General features: G+C 42.3%; 2 protein-coding genes across 2 annotated transcripts in view; both read right to left on the minus strand.

The window, feature by feature from the left end:
• Nucleotides 1-290: 290 nt before the first annotated feature.
• Nucleotides 291-7,952, minus strand: LOC125016476 (double-strand-break repair protein rad21 homolog A-like). Its single transcript, XM_047598984.1, has 14 exons — nt 7,815-7,952; nt 6,375-6,565; nt 5,936-6,065; nt 5,691-5,790; nt 4,896-5,002; nt 4,523-4,720; nt 4,294-4,419; nt 4,059-4,184; nt 3,080-3,303; nt 2,417-2,570; nt 2,125-2,270; nt 1,637-1,813; nt 1,446-1,529; nt 291-1,267 (listed from the first exon to the last, which is right to left on the minus strand). The coding sequence occupies exons 2-14, from the start codon at nt 6,516-6,518 to the stop codon at nt 1,076-1,078; spliced, it is 1,908 nt and encodes a 635-aa protein (XP_047454940.1). The 5' UTR covers nt 6,519-6,565; nt 7,815-7,952; the 3' UTR covers nt 291-1,075.
• Nucleotides 7,953-12,229: 4,277 nt separating this feature from the next.
• LOC125016650 (exostosin-1a-like) overlaps nt 12,230-18,542 on the minus strand; it is a 35,605-nt gene continuing 29,292 nt past the window's right edge. The window contains exons 6-11 of the mRNA XM_047599269.1: nt 18,196-18,314; nt 17,058-17,153; nt 16,277-16,366; nt 15,966-16,126; nt 15,691-15,862; nt 12,230-15,337 (exon numbers count right to left, since the gene is read on the minus strand). Of these exons, the coding sequence (XP_047455225.1) occupies nt 15,152-15,337; nt 15,691-15,862; nt 15,966-16,126; nt 16,277-16,366; nt 17,058-17,153; nt 18,196-18,314 (824 nt within the window). The 3' untranslated portion in view covers nt 12,230-15,151. The remainder of the gene's footprint in view (nt 15,338-15,690; nt 15,863-15,965; nt 16,127-16,276; nt 16,367-17,057; nt 17,154-18,195; nt 18,315-18,542) is intronic.

The raw sequence follows: 18,542 nt of genomic DNA on the forward strand, positions 1-18,542 counted from the left end.
AACATTGTGTTTATTTCTTGTAATGTTTCTTGTAGTTATGCCAATGATATACATATTGTTCTTATTTTGTACTTACACTTTTTTTTTTTAAATAAATAAATAAAATTGCAAAATGTGTGAGAACATATTGCAATAAAATTCTGGAATAACCAAGACTTTTTTTTTTTTTAAAATAAATCTTTTACCGTGCAAACTTATCTCAGGATTAAATCGTTTCAATTTCATATCTACATTTCTACTGGGTATTATTAAAAAGTAACACGTTCAATGAATAAATATCCAGTTATGTATCCAAGTACTTAAAACACTTTATTTCAAATCTTTACAGATGTATCACAACTAGAAGTTACCCAAAGACTAAAAAGGTGGGATAGTGAACTTTACTGTAACAAGTACTTTACCTAGTTACATAATGCAAAAAGGTGAATAAGCATAAAAGTAAAAAGATACAAAAGAAAAGAAAGAAATGTACATAACTGATAAACTGCCTGAATTATACATCTGAAACATTTAATGCCAGGTAAGAATTATCAATTTTCTGACAGATTAACCTTTTTGTTTAGCCAAGTACAAGTGCAACAAGGAGAAGATGGAGCGGTTACACTTCTGAACAATAAAACAGTACCTTTGCAGAACATGTACAGTCAATACAGGATTCAGTGTAAAAATATGGGGGCCATAATCTAAAATCTGCAATATCTCAGTTGAAAGTGGGGCAATGATGATACATATGGAATGAGCGGACAATAGAAATTTAACTTACAAAACAAGATAACGCAAAGTTTACAAATTGAAGACCGAAAAAAACAAAACAAAACGTTGCTTCATAAATATACTTGTTAAACATACTTCCTCACTCAATTTGAACCAAGAATACTGCATGATTCTATCTGTAGTAAAGTAAAATCCTTTTCGTAAAAAGTTTCCAACCCATTCCCGACTACTCCCTCCCGTCCCCAAGGAAAAAACAAAAACAAAAAGGGCCGACAGAAAAACACAAAATAAAAAGGCAAAAAGTTGAGTAATTTAAAAGTATGCCTGTTGCAAGAAGAACGTTTGTCTGTTATTCAAATGTCTAAATAAGGTGGAATCTTGGTCCGGCGGTGGCGATGATGTCGCTGTAGGGCTCAGACTGAGTGACCTCGATGGCTTGCTGCTTCTTGAGGACAAGGAAACTGTAAAACTTGGCAGCTGCCTGCTTCTTGTTGTTGTTCTGGCACAGGTCAAGCAGGCTAACTGAGTCTGCACCAGTTTTAGCCATGACGCGCTATAGGAACAGAAACATAAAAACATATGTAATACAGGAAAAACATGTTGCACCATGCAGATAAAGATCACGTGAAGTGTTATTATCTTGAAGCTGAATCAAAAAAGTGTAAGTTAGTGGAATTGCTATGAATGGGGTACGTCTTGGGGTGATTAGCACACAGTAATAGCCGTTATACCTGAAGACCGTGAAGCATCTGTTGGGTTCTCTTGTTCCATCTCTTCTCCTCTTGATCCTGGTCTCCACCCTGCCCTTCCTCTTCCTGAGGACCAAACATACAGCAATAAGCATCAACTGGTCCGGTATGTACTGAATGTTTTAAGAATGACCAACTACAAATACTTCTGTATTGTAGTCATTTTCACTCACCTCTTCTTCTTCACTGTCGTCCTTCTTGTCTTTTTTGTCACCCAGTAGGTCGAGCTCAGGGACGAGCTGGGTGAGGTTGAGACTCGTCTCCTCTGGGGGCAGGTCCACCTGAGGCATGTCTAACCTCTGAGACAAGGCGGAGCGGTCGGCCACCTGCTGTTGCTCCAGGGGAGTCATCTGAAAGGGCGAAGGCAGGAAGCACCCAAATCAGGGCCAGTATACTACATCACGTTTCTTCCATTTCTCGACGTTTCGTTTATATTTTTTCCAATGAATGACTATTGTCACTTGAAGACACTGAAATCTTCCAATCTTATCTGGAATGACTAGACTACTGAATTGTCACCAAACTCAAGTGGGATTGGATAACTCTCAATTGAACTTTTCAAATTAAAAGCAGCATGCTTGGTGCAATGGGAAATCTGTCAGCTTTAATTCAGTGTTTTTTAAAAAGATCAATAAACAGAATTTAAATGACTTGTACTTACAGGAAGGGCACTCTCTTTGTCAATGTTCTTGCGTTTTACACCACGGGGAGTGGAAGGAGGGGGCATGACGGTTTCATCCAGGGTCGTCCTGCTGCCCTCCATTGCGGAGGCTGCCAACATACTGGGCTCCTCCATGATAGTCTGGTCTGAGGGGCAGATAAGTCAGAGTGTTACGGAATGTAAAAAAAGAAATAAAGGTGTAGGTGTACACATCCATATTTCCACTCAAAGAGCCACGTACTTTTGGTACAAGGAACATTTCAAGGAACTAGCAGAGCGTAACGCAACGTACCAATGACATCTCTGTGCTGACCCATGACCTCCTCTCTAGGCACCTCTGGGTTCTCCAGCTCTTTAAGGAACTCATCCAGGCTGTCTGCTTCTCCGCCCTTTCTCCTCTTCCTCAGCTCGTCTGGCACCAGAGGCGTCAGGCAGCGAGTGAACATCTGAAATTAAGGACAGATAAACTTGAAGGGAAGTTGAACAAAAAAGCTTTATACAAAGTTAGAAGAACAATAAATGCAGGAACTGTTAGGAAGGACTTTTACCAAATGAAAGAATGCAAATTCCGCCAAATTATGCATTAACACATTTTCCATTCAGCACTCGAGAGGGGTAATGTTGGTGTGAAAGAACACGGAAAAGGTGCAGACTAAACCTAACCACATCCTCTCCATCATTTTCCTTCAACGATCTCATTTTAAATCCCACAACCTGAACAGAACGTCAACGATAAATACATTATGAATCTCCTTTCTCCCCCATCCATTATACAATGTCAGAGTCTGACCTACTTGGAGAATTAAACCTCTATTGTGGCTCGCTCATTACCATTCTCCAGGATGTAATATTCCTTGGGAGTGATTTCAGGCAGACAGCTGACAGTTTTCGTACGTTTATAAATGTGAATATATGCATGTGTTTACCAACCATTACATAATTATTTATTAGTTACCTTGAGGAGCCGAGCGTTCCAGAGGGGCTGAGCAGGCAGAGAGAAGAGCTTCTCCACTCCACCAGTCTCCTTCCACATCATAAGCTTCTTAGTGGGAGGTGCGAGGTCCAGGGTGGTGACAATATCTGAGTAGTCAGACAGCTGGGCCCTGATGGTCTTGCTGTCCAACTCTTTCACACTGTCTACAATCAGCTTCCTTTTACGCTTTGCCTTGGTCTCTTTCACTGAACACAAGAAAGAAGAAAAAAAAACAAAAACACACGGCGGTTGCATTATTACATTTTCTCCACATAAAAAGCTATTGTGTACAGTTCATTGTCTTTGGTTGTCCAGAAGAAACTGTGTACACAGTGAAATGTGTGTAGGCACCATTTACTATGAGCTCCCATTTGAATCCATTTTAAAATCCTACACAGAAGGCATTTTGGCATTTTACACAAGCATTTGGTATCTTCCTATTATAATAAATCCACCAGTCTATACAAATTTGACCACAGTGTCACCTGCACGACACAAATGTAAACACAGCCAGGAAGTTATTTATATGCATAAAGTCTGTTTTTTTGTGCATTGAACCTTTACAATTCGGCCGATCCTCAGCTCAGTCCTGAGCAAACAGAGTGCTGCAGAACTGCTACACTGCTAATAAAATATATTGTACGATAACACAGTACAAGACAAAGGGCCCTCGAGGTCAACAGTATATCAGCGTAGTGTTGTCTTATACATCTTGGTGTCAAGTGATTCATTTTTCATATTACTACAACTAGAGATATTTTTTTTTGTTTGGCGGAAACAAAAATGTCTCGACTAAAGTCAGAAAGAATTCTGTACACAGTGAAATGTGTGAAGCCACCATTTATTTTGAGCTCCCATTTGAACACATTTTAAAATAAACTGTTATTTGAACATCTGTGACAAAAATTTACATTTCTAATTTAAATATGTCCTTGTATCTCTACTGAGAGTATTGTCTTACCAGTGATATCAATTGGTTCCAGGGCAAAGGCCTCCTCCTCGTTGTGAACCAGAGTGGTCTGTTCTGTCTGGTCAGCCATGGCAGGAAGTGGCTCTGCTGGGCCAGAGTCGGGGCTGTCTGGACCCGCTAGACAACACAAAAATGTATTTCACCTTTAAGAAGTAACTAATGACACATAACAGCACATGCAGAGTTGTTAAGATTTTATCTGCAATGTTAACTTTGCTATACTTACGTGACTGGAGGTTATCAAAGTCGTCCTCGTCGTCTCCGTGATCTGGAGGCATCATGACACTCTCTGTGATGGCTGGAGGATCATCAAAGATGCCGCCTCCGTCTTCAGAGCTCAGCAACTTGTCAACTGAGAATCACGTCATCATTACTTCCTAATACATACCACGCTGGACAGCTTTAACTGCAGTCTAACATAAACCGATATGTGTAAACTAAAACATGCTGCTCACCCAGCATTCCCCCGTCAGCGGTGCCCATAGAGCCATCTCCAAAGTCGTCATACTCCATGTGGTTGGACTTATCGGGCAGATTAGCCGGGCCAGGCTCAGCCTCAAGCAAAAGGTTAGAGGCTGTGGCACCGTGCATGATGTCCTCCTCAAACGTACTAGCATCACGCATCATCTCTCGGTCGTCCATACCGAAGTCAGCTGCAGAAAACAACATGTTGTGAATTTGTTATGTTATGTTGACATGAATGGTCCCTGTGAGGCTATATCTAAAACAAGGACAGTCTACGATGTGGTACACACAGGTTACAATTTACCATCACATAAAATGTGCTTAATCTTCTTGTGCATGTGTGGTGTGTGAGTTGCGTCCTACCGAAGTCATTGTCTTGCAAGAGGCTGAGGTTGCCAACATCTTCCCTCAAGGTGATCTCCTCTACTCTGCTCTGGTTCAGGGTGAACTGCTGGGCCACGTCAATGTCGCTGTTTGGAAAACAAGAAAAAGTATGAACATTCGCAATAAACAAAATATATATACAGACGGCTTAATCGGGACATGTTACTTACTTGTCAAAATACAGTGCGACTGTATGTGAATACATGTAACAACTGGTACAATTATAGCCCTTAATTTAATTTGATACCATGTCTAAGATAGAGGAAAGTTTGTTTTGATGGAGACTACATATTTTAACCTCATCTAGCTCTGTCATCACATATACTGTAATGCAATACAATATACTTGGTGTAGCAAAATTCAACATCAGTTTCTCTCGTTAACATATTTTTAGCTGTGTAATAGATCATTCGTAATGACAGGCGCTGTGCTGCAGCGTTGGCTCTGTCGGCCCAGGGCACCAAAACAAGCAACGAATGTGCATTCACTACGATGCAAAACGAAAGCAAAACAATCCATGTACAGAACATGGGCAACGAAGAACACATTTTATGGTCCTGGACCGTTGTAGCGGACACTGAAACAGTGATGGAACTGGCAGTGCAACACATTTCTGAAGGAACCTGATGTGCAATATGTACACATAAGAGGCCCATGCTGACAAACAGAGACACACCAGTACTAGTCACGGCCTCATAGGCCACTTCCTCTTGACGGTTGATGTTTCAACTGGATAAAGTAATGAATGGGAAACAATTAATGCAGCCGACTTACTCCAGATCTGGAAGGGGCTGGTCAAAGTCGTGGAACTCCTCAGGCAAGGTGATGGCATTGTATGCTGCCTCTCTGTTCTCCTCAGGTAGATCCACAACACCTTAACAGAGACACAAGTAGTAATGTTATTATAACATACACAGTACCCCATGGTCTTATCACTCACGAATAACAATTATGGTCTGTAAACCAACTGCGTAACTGCAGGACTAATGTTTTTTTTTTTCCCTCCCAGAAGTGCTTACCCGGTCTAAAAGCCATTTTGATTTTGATGAAGGCTTCATTACAGTCAGCAAGCAGGTACTTGGCCTTCCTGTGGTAGATTCTCACCACCCCGAGGAGTAAGTGGCCTGATGTTCGCAATGCCATCTTCACCTAAAACGACATGGGCAGAAAAATGTTTACGTGTAAGTAAAAAACAACACTAATCAATGTGATCAGTGGACAGTATTACTTTGAGACACTTTGAGTAAAGTGCTTTAAAAAAAAAAAAAAAAAAAAAAAAATCAGAGAAAAGACGGTGGTCGTATTCAATGAACTGACGATTTACTGGCAGCGACAAAAACTCTACTCTGAATTAATCACTCATTAACTTCTTCAACAGCTGAGGCCTATTTAAGGCTTCAAATGAACTCCAGCAGCAGGATCACATGTATTTAAGGACTACATATCTTGTCTCGTTACCTTGGGTGAGATGATGCTCTCCACGCTGCTCTCCAGGTTGCATTCAAACACATGGGCCTTGGTCAGCTTTTTGTCCCAGTGGGCCGCCAGCCAGATCTTGGCTAGCGGCCCACGTTTGCTGAGGACAAAGTGGGCGTAGAACATTGCCCTGGTTCCCCTGGTTCACACACTCACACTGTGGTAAGTTTTACCTGAAAAAAATGAAGTCAAAGAGATCTCATATAACAACCAGCCACTCAAAGCAATCAGGACGAAGAGGCAGACCAAACATGACAACACATTATTTTCTGTCCAGCTCCACATCTCTGACAGGTCTTTATAATTGGTGAGACAATGGCGAGTCTGACAGCAACGTTTCAGAAAACGTAGCTGCACATGTTCAGTAAGACTGTTAAACCTCGATGATGAAACACTGATCAGAATAACCGACCCATTACAATATTAGCAGTGGTTGGGAAAGACGGATACTCTTGGCTCATTAATAAATATTAAGAACCCAATCAGGCCACCCGAGCTATTTAGGGAGCGACATCTCGCCAGAGATTTTATATCGTGGACGAATCTCATCAACATGCGACTTGAATTTCACACTACGTAATTTATTAGCTATAACCATAGGAATTACACGACAAATGTCTGTGGAAGAAACTTTTAGACGGTAACTTTGATTGCTAGTCGAATATCGGAGGATTTATTAGCTGGTGTAGCTAGATTGCTAACGCTGACCGTAAAATAAACAAACCGCCACCGAAGCACCAATTTGCTATGCAATTTGAAACGTTTCTAATTGTTGGCGGCATATCAACGTTTAACCCATTTAGGGAAAAAGGATATTCAAAGTCTTCAAAACAAGGGCTTTCATACAAGTTCCGCCTATTTCCCAATCTGGGAGGCAAACACTAGAAATGCACATGTCTAAGGGAAATCTACACTATCCCGCACCGAACTTTAAGGAATACTGAACTCTTAACTTACATAAAAACAAACAATCGGGTGGAAATAAACGGGAGTATTTGTATATTAATGCACTTCATACAACGCAAGTTAACGCACTGAAAGCGCCAAAGGGGTAGCCCACGCCAGTAAATAGTCGGCGCCATCAAGGGGGTTGAACTCAATTAGCCGCCAGCTAACTACAAAAGAAGCAATGCATATCTACGTTACGGCGACTTAATTTAAAGTGAAGTAAAATACAGATTATCTAAGGCGTTGGTTAAACCAATTCGCGCACAATAGGAGAGTAGACCACACGGGAAGAAGGCGCCCGTGAAAGCCTGGTCATACTTTTCCCTCTACGAGCACATCACTGTCGTTAGCTGGCGGCTAACGGCTCCTCGTACAGGGAAGGCCGCGACGAATAAGCTCAAACATGCATGCTCGTTTTATCTCGTAAAATTACACAAAACTGCGCCCGAATATTTCCGCTGCAAGCGCACTTACCGACAGTACCCCTTCTACAGTGAAATCCCAATGATTAGGTTATTTCTCCAAGCGAATTTCCCCCTGTTGTACTCATTAAAACAGCCAAGATGGCGCCAGCCGCCTTCCTCCCGCTCACCGCTGTCCTTTTAAAATCGGCAGGATGTTTACAGTCAAAAATGGCGGAGGAGGAGCCTGAGGAGGGGGCTGACGCGGAAGATAGGGGGCGCTGTGGCACAGAGTTCACCGATACACCACTCACAGTTGAAGCAATGTGTTATTGTCATGGGCGTGTGTAGCCCATTTTAAGGGGTGCTCCATTAATGCTCAGGTCCCAAGCTTTGTCCCAGCACCCCTAAAAAAATAACTTAGCTTTTTATATATTATATTTTATATAATAGCTTTATTTAGTCTAAGTTTTGTCCATGATAAGATGACAAAAAAAAATCCAACACAATAGTAAAAAGAATGCAGTTTAAACATAATATTTTAATGAGGACATAGATTAACTTTTCCAATGTAGAGAGAGAGACAAAAGCAGAGACAAAGGATAGAATGATGTTGTTGTCCCTTAGGCAGGGTTGCCTATCTTTACTGACCTTCATATCTTTAAAGTTTGTTTTGCACTTATTGTTCCTATTTCATCTTTTCATTTATATGAAATTTCTTTACTTTATGTTTTTTTGTGATAGCTTTGTGTCACAGTAGTTTGACATTAAAGCACCCCCAAAGCTCTGACCCTAGAATCAACCCTGATTATTATTATTATCTCATCTCATCTTCTATAACCGCTTATCCTCACTAGGGTCACGGGGGCTGCTGGAGCCTATCCCAGCTGTCACTGGGCCAGAGGCGAAGTACACCCTGGACAGGTCGCCAGACTATTGCAGGGCTAACACAGAGAGACAGACAACCATGCGCATGCATACCTACGGCCAATTTAGAATCACCCATGAACCCACGAGCATGTCTCTGGATGGTGGGAGGAAGCCGGAGTACCATCTGGTCCTTTATTTTCTCTTAATTTTCAGGAAACAACAGATTCTAGGTCATAGCTTTATTAGTTTATGACTCATATAGGGTACTGTACATCAACAGGTTAATCTAAAGCAAACATTTGCCCTTTTGCTATGGTGGTGCAATATTTCATAGCAGAAAAGCACAAAAGCAATTTAATGACAGCAGTAGCAATGGCTGCCATTCCATTTAGGTGCCCAAGTTTTGCAGCTCCCTATGCATGCACTCTTACTGCAACCCTGGCATGCACTGAAGCCATCCTCAGTGAGGTAGGTAAACATGGCCTTTGCTGCTATGATGAAACACCTGCTGTGGGAAAGGCCTCGGATAAATCCAATTACTGTCGCTGAATGAACCTGGAAATAGAGGCAATTTTAGAGCAAATAAAAGTAAAGGTATATTTACATAAAAGAAGAATCAGACAAAAAAAAAATTACCATAATCTGTCAAACAATTTCAACCCTCTGAAGTAAATCCTCAGTACACAGCGAGCTGGACGTTTATGCAGACTATAAAACCAATTTTCCAAAAGTATAATAGATGCAGAGATGAGGAACATGGCTGATGGAAAGACTGACTCATCTACAATCAAATTGCAAAATGCAGCAAAGCAGCTTTGTCTCGTAGGCTACAGCATCTGTTGCAGTACTGCCAGTAGAGCGCGTCTAAAATTCAGCAGCAGCAACGCTCCATGTCACTGCAGAGCAGGGGTGTCAAACCCATTTTAGTTTGGGGGTCACATACAGCCCAATTTGATCTCAAATGGGCCGCACCAGTAACGTAAAAGCATAATAACCTATAAATAAGGACAAATCCAGATTTCTTCTATTTGTTTTAGAGCAATAAGAGCAAAGAAATTAGGAAACTATTTTTAAAAAAAATGACATTTCTTAAGAAAAATAAGTGAAATTTGGGCACATTGCTGTCTGCTGTATGTGAACAGTGAGCACATTAGGAAAAGAAGTTATTTTAACTTGCAGTTGATGCATTTGATTTTGTCAATTCATTTCTGTGGGTCAGATTAGACCCTCTGTTGGGCTACTTTTGTCCCGCAGGTCGTATGTTTGACACCTGTGCTGTAGAGGACACAGAGGTGAGTCAAATCTACATACGGGCACTCTTTATGATTTTAATTTTTAGACTTTTAGGGACACTACGAATGGATAACAAGGTCTGGTAGTGTATCAAAATGGCATAACACTGGCGGCAGGCATGTAATAATTTTAACCACAGTAAATACATAGCACCATTCAACACATTTCACCGTGGCACACACATGCTTATTGGGTGTCGAACAAATTATTGATCTAGGTCAAACCATCACCCAGCATCCCATAGGTGAAAGCTAGCAGGTGTTAGACAGGCAAACAACTGTGTTGAATTTCAAACGAGATGGAGACTTTCAGTGTGTGAGCATCGATATGCAACACTTTGTGCAGCATGCAACCCAAGTGACACATTTTTAGCGCAGTGCTGCGCAGCCATGTCTGCACGTTGACACAGTTTGGGGCTCCCATCTGTTAAGCAAGATAATTTTATCCTGATCGCTGATTGCTTTCTGCAGCTATGATGTGACAGATACGTACAAACAGCCTCAGAGGAAACCAGCCACTTCTGTGGCGACGCTCTCCTGCGTCTGATGAGCTGCTTTGTTTGATGCATGACGTCTGAGTCACAAAGCCTGAACGTCTGATTATCTCAACATACCCGAAACACGAGTGTATTATTATCCACGCAGCTGCGTGAAATTCAACATCTCGAGCTTTGGATCTAGTGAAGCACTCTTAAATGCACGATGCAACGCAAACGTATGTGGAGACGAAAAAAGCCTCACACTCAAGAGGAGCTGAAGGCTACAAGCAGCAACAGATATGCTTTATCTAGGTTTATAGGTCTGGGGTAAATAATAAAGACTCAACTTCCTCTAATCCTGTGAAATATTTCTGGCTTTTAGTGCCATCATGTGCATCATCAAAACGTATTCAATCATGTTGCATCCTCCGTGCTCTCCTACAAATAACCTACCTGGTGCTGTATAAATTAGTTTTACTGTATTGAATCTGACCACATGGAGTTCCCTGTAAAATGATATCTGTGAATATTTTTCAATACAGAGGTGGAATTGTTTTTTTAAAATTGTTTTTTTTTTATTTTTTTTTACTTGTCATTGCATTAAAATATTTAACACTTGTAAAAGAGGAAGAAATGAAGGAAGAAAATGAAGAAGTGAGAGGAGAAGAAAAAGAAAACAGAAGAAGAAGAAATGTATATAGTGGGAAAACTCCACTGCATAGCCAATAAGGGGACACGTGGCAGCAAAACAGTTAATCCTGTGGTGTGTCTTTAGCTGCGATGTTCAAATTAATGTCACCTCAAACAGATAGGTGTCACCATGACAACGCAATTTCCCACATACCATGCAAGCAACTTTGGATGCGAGTGAACGGGAAACCTTCTGAGACCGAATGCAGCAGGAAACGCTGCGTCGTCTCCTTCACGAGCCAGAGTTTATCTTCAAACATTTCGCCCAACGCGCCGCAGTGTTATCTGGAGCGAAGATGACAGAAAGGCACGGGCATTTCTAAAACCGCGGCCCTGAGGTGCAGCGCTTAATCCGACAGCGGGGAAGAGTCCCGGCTGCATGCTAACTGGGGTCTATCTCCGCTGCAGATCTCATCAGTGGGATTAAGAGAACTGATTTGCATAGCATTAAATCATACATGAAGACTCTTTGGCTCAGGATCGGCCTCCTGGGCACAGTGAAACTCCAGCGGCTACGGCTGTGAGGTTTTGCTTCTTGCTGTAAGGAAAATCACATTATTCCCCACTAACTACACATCTTGATCGCGCATGTGCTTTCCCCGATTTGGACAGCACCACACGGTGGATGTGGTCTTGGTGTGACTAGTCCAAATGGTTTTTCCTTTTGGCGTGACACGAGATAATCCGTCCTGACTGGGCGCCGGTCCAGCTTTCACATACTGCAGATCTTTTAGCCTCCTGAGTTCTGCCCAGTTTGGTGCCTGTGTTTTAGGGGGAGCAATCCCTCCTGTAGCTGCTTCTCCAGCCGAGCTGGCAGCTCTCCTGCGCCATGGGATCATCCTGGATAGATGCTGTTATTTATGCGGCGTGTCTAAACCAATCATCCTGACACAGATTCATGTGAACACCACAGTTTCTTGGCACGGGATTGAAGTTCGCACACGCGCAAGGAGGACGCTCAAAGTCTTATTCGGTTTGGCTCTCCCTCAGCGGGCGCCGCGCATGAGTCTAACGCACAAAATGTGCCTGGGAAACCTGTAAATGTCTTGCATGCAGGACGGAGAGGGAGAGGAACGGCAGGGTGAGATGAGGAGGGAATGCGTGGTTTACGCAGCATATAATTCAAGCGCGACCAAAAAAAGCACACAAAGGCACAGTCAGTTTATATCAAACATTTTATTTGATTTTTTCTTCCCCCCGTTTTTATAAAACTCATTTACAAAACTGTGTTTTGTTTTCCTCTATCTTTCCGTTTTAATCTCTATAAAATTAGGTCTGCAGTTACAGAAGAGAGTGAGGGAAGCAGGCAGAGATTCGGCCAGAGACAACGATCCTGTCTGGTGACTACTTTTTAAGTTCGTGTGTGAGAATCAAATGTGTTATTATGTGTGTGTGGCCACCAGGAAGAGGGGTTACTTTTGGGACATGGCAAAGTACAGACCTACAAGGCTTCGTCTGGATGAAGTTCGTCTAACGTTAATTGGAAAAAAAAAAAACTGTCGCTGTAACAGAAAAGGCAGGAATGAGAGTGGATGGAAGTGTTGGTAGCGTTACAGTGTTAATATGATCCACGGTGTCATTATGCGTTGCTGGATGTTGATGAAGAAAACAAACCTACTATGAAATGAAAATAAGGACCGGTTTATAGCACAAGGCAGATGAGAAAAAGAAAGGTGTATTTCTTCTGAAGGCACATCAATATATATATATATATATATATATACATATATATACACATATATATATAAAAATAACCCCCTGGTAAAATGAGCAAAGAGAAAATAAAAAGATGTCGCCTTAAATATTGTACCAAGTTGGTTTGTGAAATGGGACTCTGTTTACGATCCCATTCAGCTGTCCTGATAGCGCTTTAGTTATGCTCGGATTGTTTATTTGCCGTCAAGCCGATGGCACATTCTCAGAAGTGAAAAACACCATGCGGCATCCTTCTCTGCAGCTCTCTCACACAAACGCCGTCCTTCCTTTTTCACTCTCTTTCTCGCGCTCTCACAGACAGAAAAAAAAATGAAAATAAAACATGAGTGAACCAAATAAGAATGGAAATGCATGGCATCCCTCACATCAGATGGGAATATATGACAAAAGCATGATCTGTTGGCACGTTTAAACACCGGCTTCCCATCTTCCACAAAAAAGAAGCTGAAGCTCCCAAAACATGTGTCGCTGCAGGTGTGGTTAGACTTCTATAGACATGCTGTTAGCTTTGACTCGACGATTTAAAAACACACGTTTCATTCTAGATCCACTGTTTTCAGATAACATGATATGACATATCAAGAGAAAAAAAAAATGTTAACGAAACCAAACAATTAGAAATGAAATGAGTTCAACTATTGATCCAGCAGCATAAAAGCCCAATTTCATGTTCCACTGACATTCAGATTTTTAAAGACGGTACACAATAAGTGCATTTAGGAGACGCACAGGATTACGAAATTCTCAAATGTGGTCCACGTTGCCGATCTGATGTTGTGAAGGCTGTGATTATCAGAAACACTGCAAACTGAAGGAGTTCTGATTATATGTATTTAGGCTCAAGAATGACCACAGATGAGCAGATCTCCCACCAAGTTGAACATTTCCTCTTTTTTTTGGAATTTGCCAAAAGCTTGCTGAGAATTCTTATTCCGGTCATGTTTGTTCATAAAAAGCAGTAAAAGCTCAGCAGTCTGCTCTCCACGACCTGGCCGATGAGAGCCGGGACTAAAAACAGCGTTAGCCTGCGTCGAGTCCTCGTCACCGAGTCCTGAGGTGCTGCCAAATTTGTCAGTGGACGAAATGAAATGGGGTTTATGGCATACAGACGATGACAGAGTATAAATATTCCAGCCCAATGAAGATCCATTCCTTGGCTTTAACGGTGGTTTGCATTTCAAACAGACCATCGGTTGGCTCAGCCTTCCTGAACCAAGGCAACTCGCATGACCCTCTGCTGTTCTTCAGGCCAGCACGTATTCAAGTACCGATTCTAGCTCGTCAGTTAAAACCTTCAAAAAAAAAAAAAAAAAAAAACAGACAAGAAGAGGATTTGGGGGAGGAAGGGAAATTTCTTTCCACTTCTATTCAGTTTCCTGGGATACCTATTCCCCTCGCAGCAGATCTAGCTGTTAGACTTGTTAAATATTTAACAGGAAAAAAAAAAAAAAACTTGGCACATAATGACAAGTCTGTTCGCTCGACAGAATAAAAACATAGTTTTATTACGCTTTGTTGAGGAAATTGTGTGAACGCTGACCTGAAGAAATCACTACAACATCCATACTTGAGTCAGTTAAAAATAAAATCACACACGAAAAAAAAAAAAAAAAAAAAAGCAGCAAGATCCAGGTGCTTTGTTGCGCACCGAGTCTTCTTCTCAGATTTCCCAGCTCCCAACGCCGTTAGATAAACTGTGAGGCACTGTGAACGTCAGATCGACTCGGGTCTGTGGTCGCGGCGCTGTCAGTCCTCTCTTCACCCAACCTTACCGTTGGTTTTAATTAAGACAATACAGAGAGTGTGTAGTGCTGGCCATTCATTCACTGAATAAAAAAATAGCGGAACACAATCCAAAATAGTGTTATCCTCTTCATAATTATCAATAATATGCTGTCAGCAAAAACTTTCAGGAATCTGTGCATAGCGTACAGACGGCCTCTTTCGGTGGGTTGGAGTCGGGGGGGGTGGGGTTTGCCACTGCCGGGACACTGACGCAGCAAAGCTCCATCTCTTCAATTGAAAATGGAGCAGTTTAAAGTACTCCGGTGTCTTCGGCGGTAGTTACAGTGTACGTTGTGGGACCTGTGTTCTCAGTTTTCCCCCAAATACACACGAGAGAGAAGGTAATAAGGAGATATGAAGGAACTACGGAGGACAATAAAAGGATACAGACAAATGTGGTACCCTCAAAATCTGTCCTCATTCATTTCCTCCTCCTCCTTCCCCCGTACCCAATCCAGTTTTACTTCTCCACGGACCCATCCATGCACTCACGGAAAGGCTCACAGCTTCCCCATATGTCCGCCCCCCCTGCTCCTTTCTGCGTCTCGCGTCCAGAGAGCAGGGGGGGCTCAGAAGGGTTATAGCCTCTCGATGTCCCTGTACTTCTTCCGCAATATGGAGACCTGGTCTTTGAACAGGACCGGGTCCAGCCTCATCTGAGAGTGCACCAGGGGCATGGTGCCAAACCAGTTGGCGAACTTGTTCATGCAGGTCTGCCGCTGGGCAAAGTGGTCCGGGTCGGCCCAGCGAGACGCCCGGGAGCTCTGGGGATGGGAGGCGGAGGAAGGGAGGGGATGGGAGGGGGAGAGAAGGTGAGATACAGGCAGTGGAAGATAAATAAAGATCAACACGATGAATAATGCATCAGCAATTATTGTGACCTTTCAGAACCTATTGTAATTATTCATGAGTTGTTTATACTGACACCACATTGCATGGAAACTAATTTCAATTCACATAAACATATGCCTCGCGTTCCTCTTTTTCCCCGCAAACACAATTAATGATTAAGTGATGCCTCTTCTAAAAAAAAACATCTATGAACAATTAGCTACAAGATTCTCACCAACGTTCACTCACCGATGCTGCACCTTTAGATACATAATAAATCCCTCACCTGCCCCATCATAGTTTCCTTGTACTGTTTCTTCTGCGTGACCTTGATCGGCGGCAGCTTCGACACAGACGACACCAGAAAATTCATGAGAATGTCCTCGCAGTTTGACATCTGGTCGACCATGGCCTTCAGGCCGGCGGGAAGGTAGGTGGTGTACAAGTAGTGGTAGTATCTGAACGAGAAGCGCGTGAGAGAGTGAGAGGAGTGACGGTAGCGCGGAATGGAAAACCCCTGCTATTGGAAAAAGAGCGTGAGGAGGAGGAGGAGGTCAGTACTTGTGGTAGATGGCGGCTCCGGTCAGCACCATGGAATAGTCATTGGTCCATTTAGAGGTGTAGCCCCACCGCTCCTTGTTGCTGTCCCAGAAGTGGCTGCGGGCCGGGTAACCGACGATGCGGTCCGGGAAACTCTGCCACACCGTGAAAGCAAAGTCGACCTGCACCAAAAAAATAAAAAAATAAAAAGAGAGACCGAGAGACATTAGGCCGAGACACCAGGAGAAGAAGGGTACACACTGGTTACGTAATGGTGGACCGAAGATTATACGCAAGAAGTTCATTCAAATCCACTGGAAATGCTGTCCTACCTCTGTGGTGGAAAGCACGGTGTCCTCGTCCAGACTGAGCACAGCGTCAGTGGGGATGGTGTCGTACGGCAGAAAACGACTGCTTATCACCTGGTGTGGTTTGCAAAAGACACAAGTAAAAAAATGTGATTGGTTAGCAGATTAATGTCAGCTGTCGACGTATGAAAAGGCCGCAGATGAGACAAATCTGAGACGCGATAGCAGTTTTTCTTTGCAGTGGTTTAAGCCACAAAGTTGTTTCATCAAACCACAGACAGAAATCTACAAGAAGCAGAGTGAGTTTCTCTCCCGGATGAGCTCTGCAGCCTCAGCTTTCTGGCATACATCTATGCAAATAAGTGTTTATAGTGTTTACAGCAAGTGCTCATGAGGTAATTTCCAGTTTTAAAAATATGGGCATACACATCTAAATGCGAGTTTCAGTCTAAACATGGGTTCTGTCTTTGTTAGTTGTTGGCCACGTCAGATTGTGTCTATAAAAAAAACAAAAAAAAAAATGTTTTTGAAAAACACTTGCAAATGCAACCTAGTCCTGGTTTTGTGTTGTTTTGTATGGTGTGTTTGAATAAGGATGTTATTTAAGGGCAGGTTTTTAACCAATTCACAAATGATCCAATGTTTTTAGAAAGCCACCACACCTCAAATAAATCAGTAGCGTTTCAGAGTTGCTTTCCCTTTGATACATTCGTATTTATCTCTAAGTGGAGGTCGTCTAGCTCAGGATGAAGAACGGCTGCAGGGACGTCTGTGACAAAAGGAAGTACACAGCTAAGTTCTTTACCTTGCTTTCCCCCTCTATAACTAGAACAGGGACTGAGGTGGCAGGCCAGCGGTGCTTGGCAGGAAGAGGTTTGTCACAGTTCCACAGAACTATCACCTGCACAAAAGAGAAAACGGTTACATCTTAGTCTCCATCGTGTATACGATGCTGCTGTTTTAGGAACACATCAATAATCTTACAATGAGACCTAATTTTACTTCAAGGGAGTTTTTTTTTTTTACTGTTTATGCGGTAGAAAGCAACAGCAACTTCCTTGTGAATATGGATATTTATTTTAGGAACAGTCACGCTGCCTACATGACGGCGGCACACTGTAAATGCCAAAACAAAAAGTACTAACATCTTAGCTGTACAGTCGAGGCAAATTGCAACCCCTGCCGCAAAACAAAACCCACCACTGCCATCACTGACGTCTTAAAGACCTCTCTGCGTGCGTGCTTTTATTATTACACAGTTCCTCAGGCAATCGCTTCTTATATTTCCTACCCTGTGCATCAGTATAGCATGAAAGGTGAGGAAGTGGGTGTGTTGCGACGGGGACGATTGCAAATTATTCGGTCAGCCTTAATCTCTCCAACATGAATAAAATGCTGAAGATCAAAAGCAGCTTTAAACCAACAGCAGCACTCCAAATATTAACCTGAACAATGACACTGGCATAGCAAAAAACAAATAAATAAAAACATCGAGACCTTGGCTTATTTTGCTTGATGTGTCAATTTCTGAAATTCAAGCTCCTGTTTTAGAAGCAATAATAATTTTAGATCACGTCGCATCATCAATAAATAACAACCGCTGTCATCACAGTGTGAGAGCTGATTCCTCTAGGTGTCACTTCCAATGTTTCCCGTTCCACGAGCTGACCACTTTTCCATCATGCTTCTTGAGATACAATAACCGGCTTGTCCTTAAAACCACGACACCGGCTTTGTTTAAGCTGTTTGCTCGTCAAACAGGACGTGACGGGTTGTGACGTGAGCGTTCTCCGAGATTGCAAATAAAACCTGAAACACCCTGGTGCCAAAATCTTTCCCCTTGTCTACAAATTCTACATATTCATCACTATATAAATGATTCTAGACATAAACAAGTGAGTGAGAAGAGTCCTTGTTTTGTCGTGTGTTGGGTTTTTAATTACCTGAGCACAGTACTGGGATTTGGCCACGGCCACAAGCAGCTTCATGACAGGCTGGGACTGGGACACCAGTGGTGTGACCACGTGAATGATTGCTGTAAACTTGGGGTTTGGTTTCACCCCTGGGGAGAAAGAGGATGCAATATAAGTGAAATTAAAGAAGCAATTTAAGGGTTAATTGAGGATAACCTAAAGAACTGCATTTACTTACAATATAATAATTTACTCCTAACCCTTATGTTACATGTTTAAGTGATTGATAAGTTTCACAGTCACATCTGCTTCCTGCCCTAATTTCTAAACTAAACATAATCATGTGTGAGTGTTTACGGCGTAGCTCAACAGGTCTA

The sequence above is a fragment of the Mugil cephalus genome, chromosome 11, assembly GCF_022458985.1.
Source record: "Mugil cephalus isolate CIBA_MC_2020 chromosome 11, CIBA_Mcephalus_1.1, whole genome shotgun sequence".
NCBI lineage: Eukaryota > Metazoa > Chordata > Actinopteri > Mugiliformes > Mugilidae > Mugil > Mugil cephalus.

Bases quoted from the DNA above. Each gene is read 5' to 3' on its own strand.
- LOC125016476 (XM_047598984.1), bottom strand. From the start codon at position 6,518: ATGTTCTACGCCCACTTTGTCCTCAGCAAACGTGGGCCGCTAGCCAAG. The intron at 5,791-5,935 runs GTAAGCACTTCT...GTCTCTGTTAAG, and splicing joins CAAAATGGCTTTTAGACCGG to GTGTTGTGGATCTACCTGAG. The intron at 4,420-4,522 runs GTGAGCAGCATG...CGTGATTCTCAG, and splicing joins CGCTGACGGGGGAATGCTGG to TTGACAAGTTGCTGAGCTCT.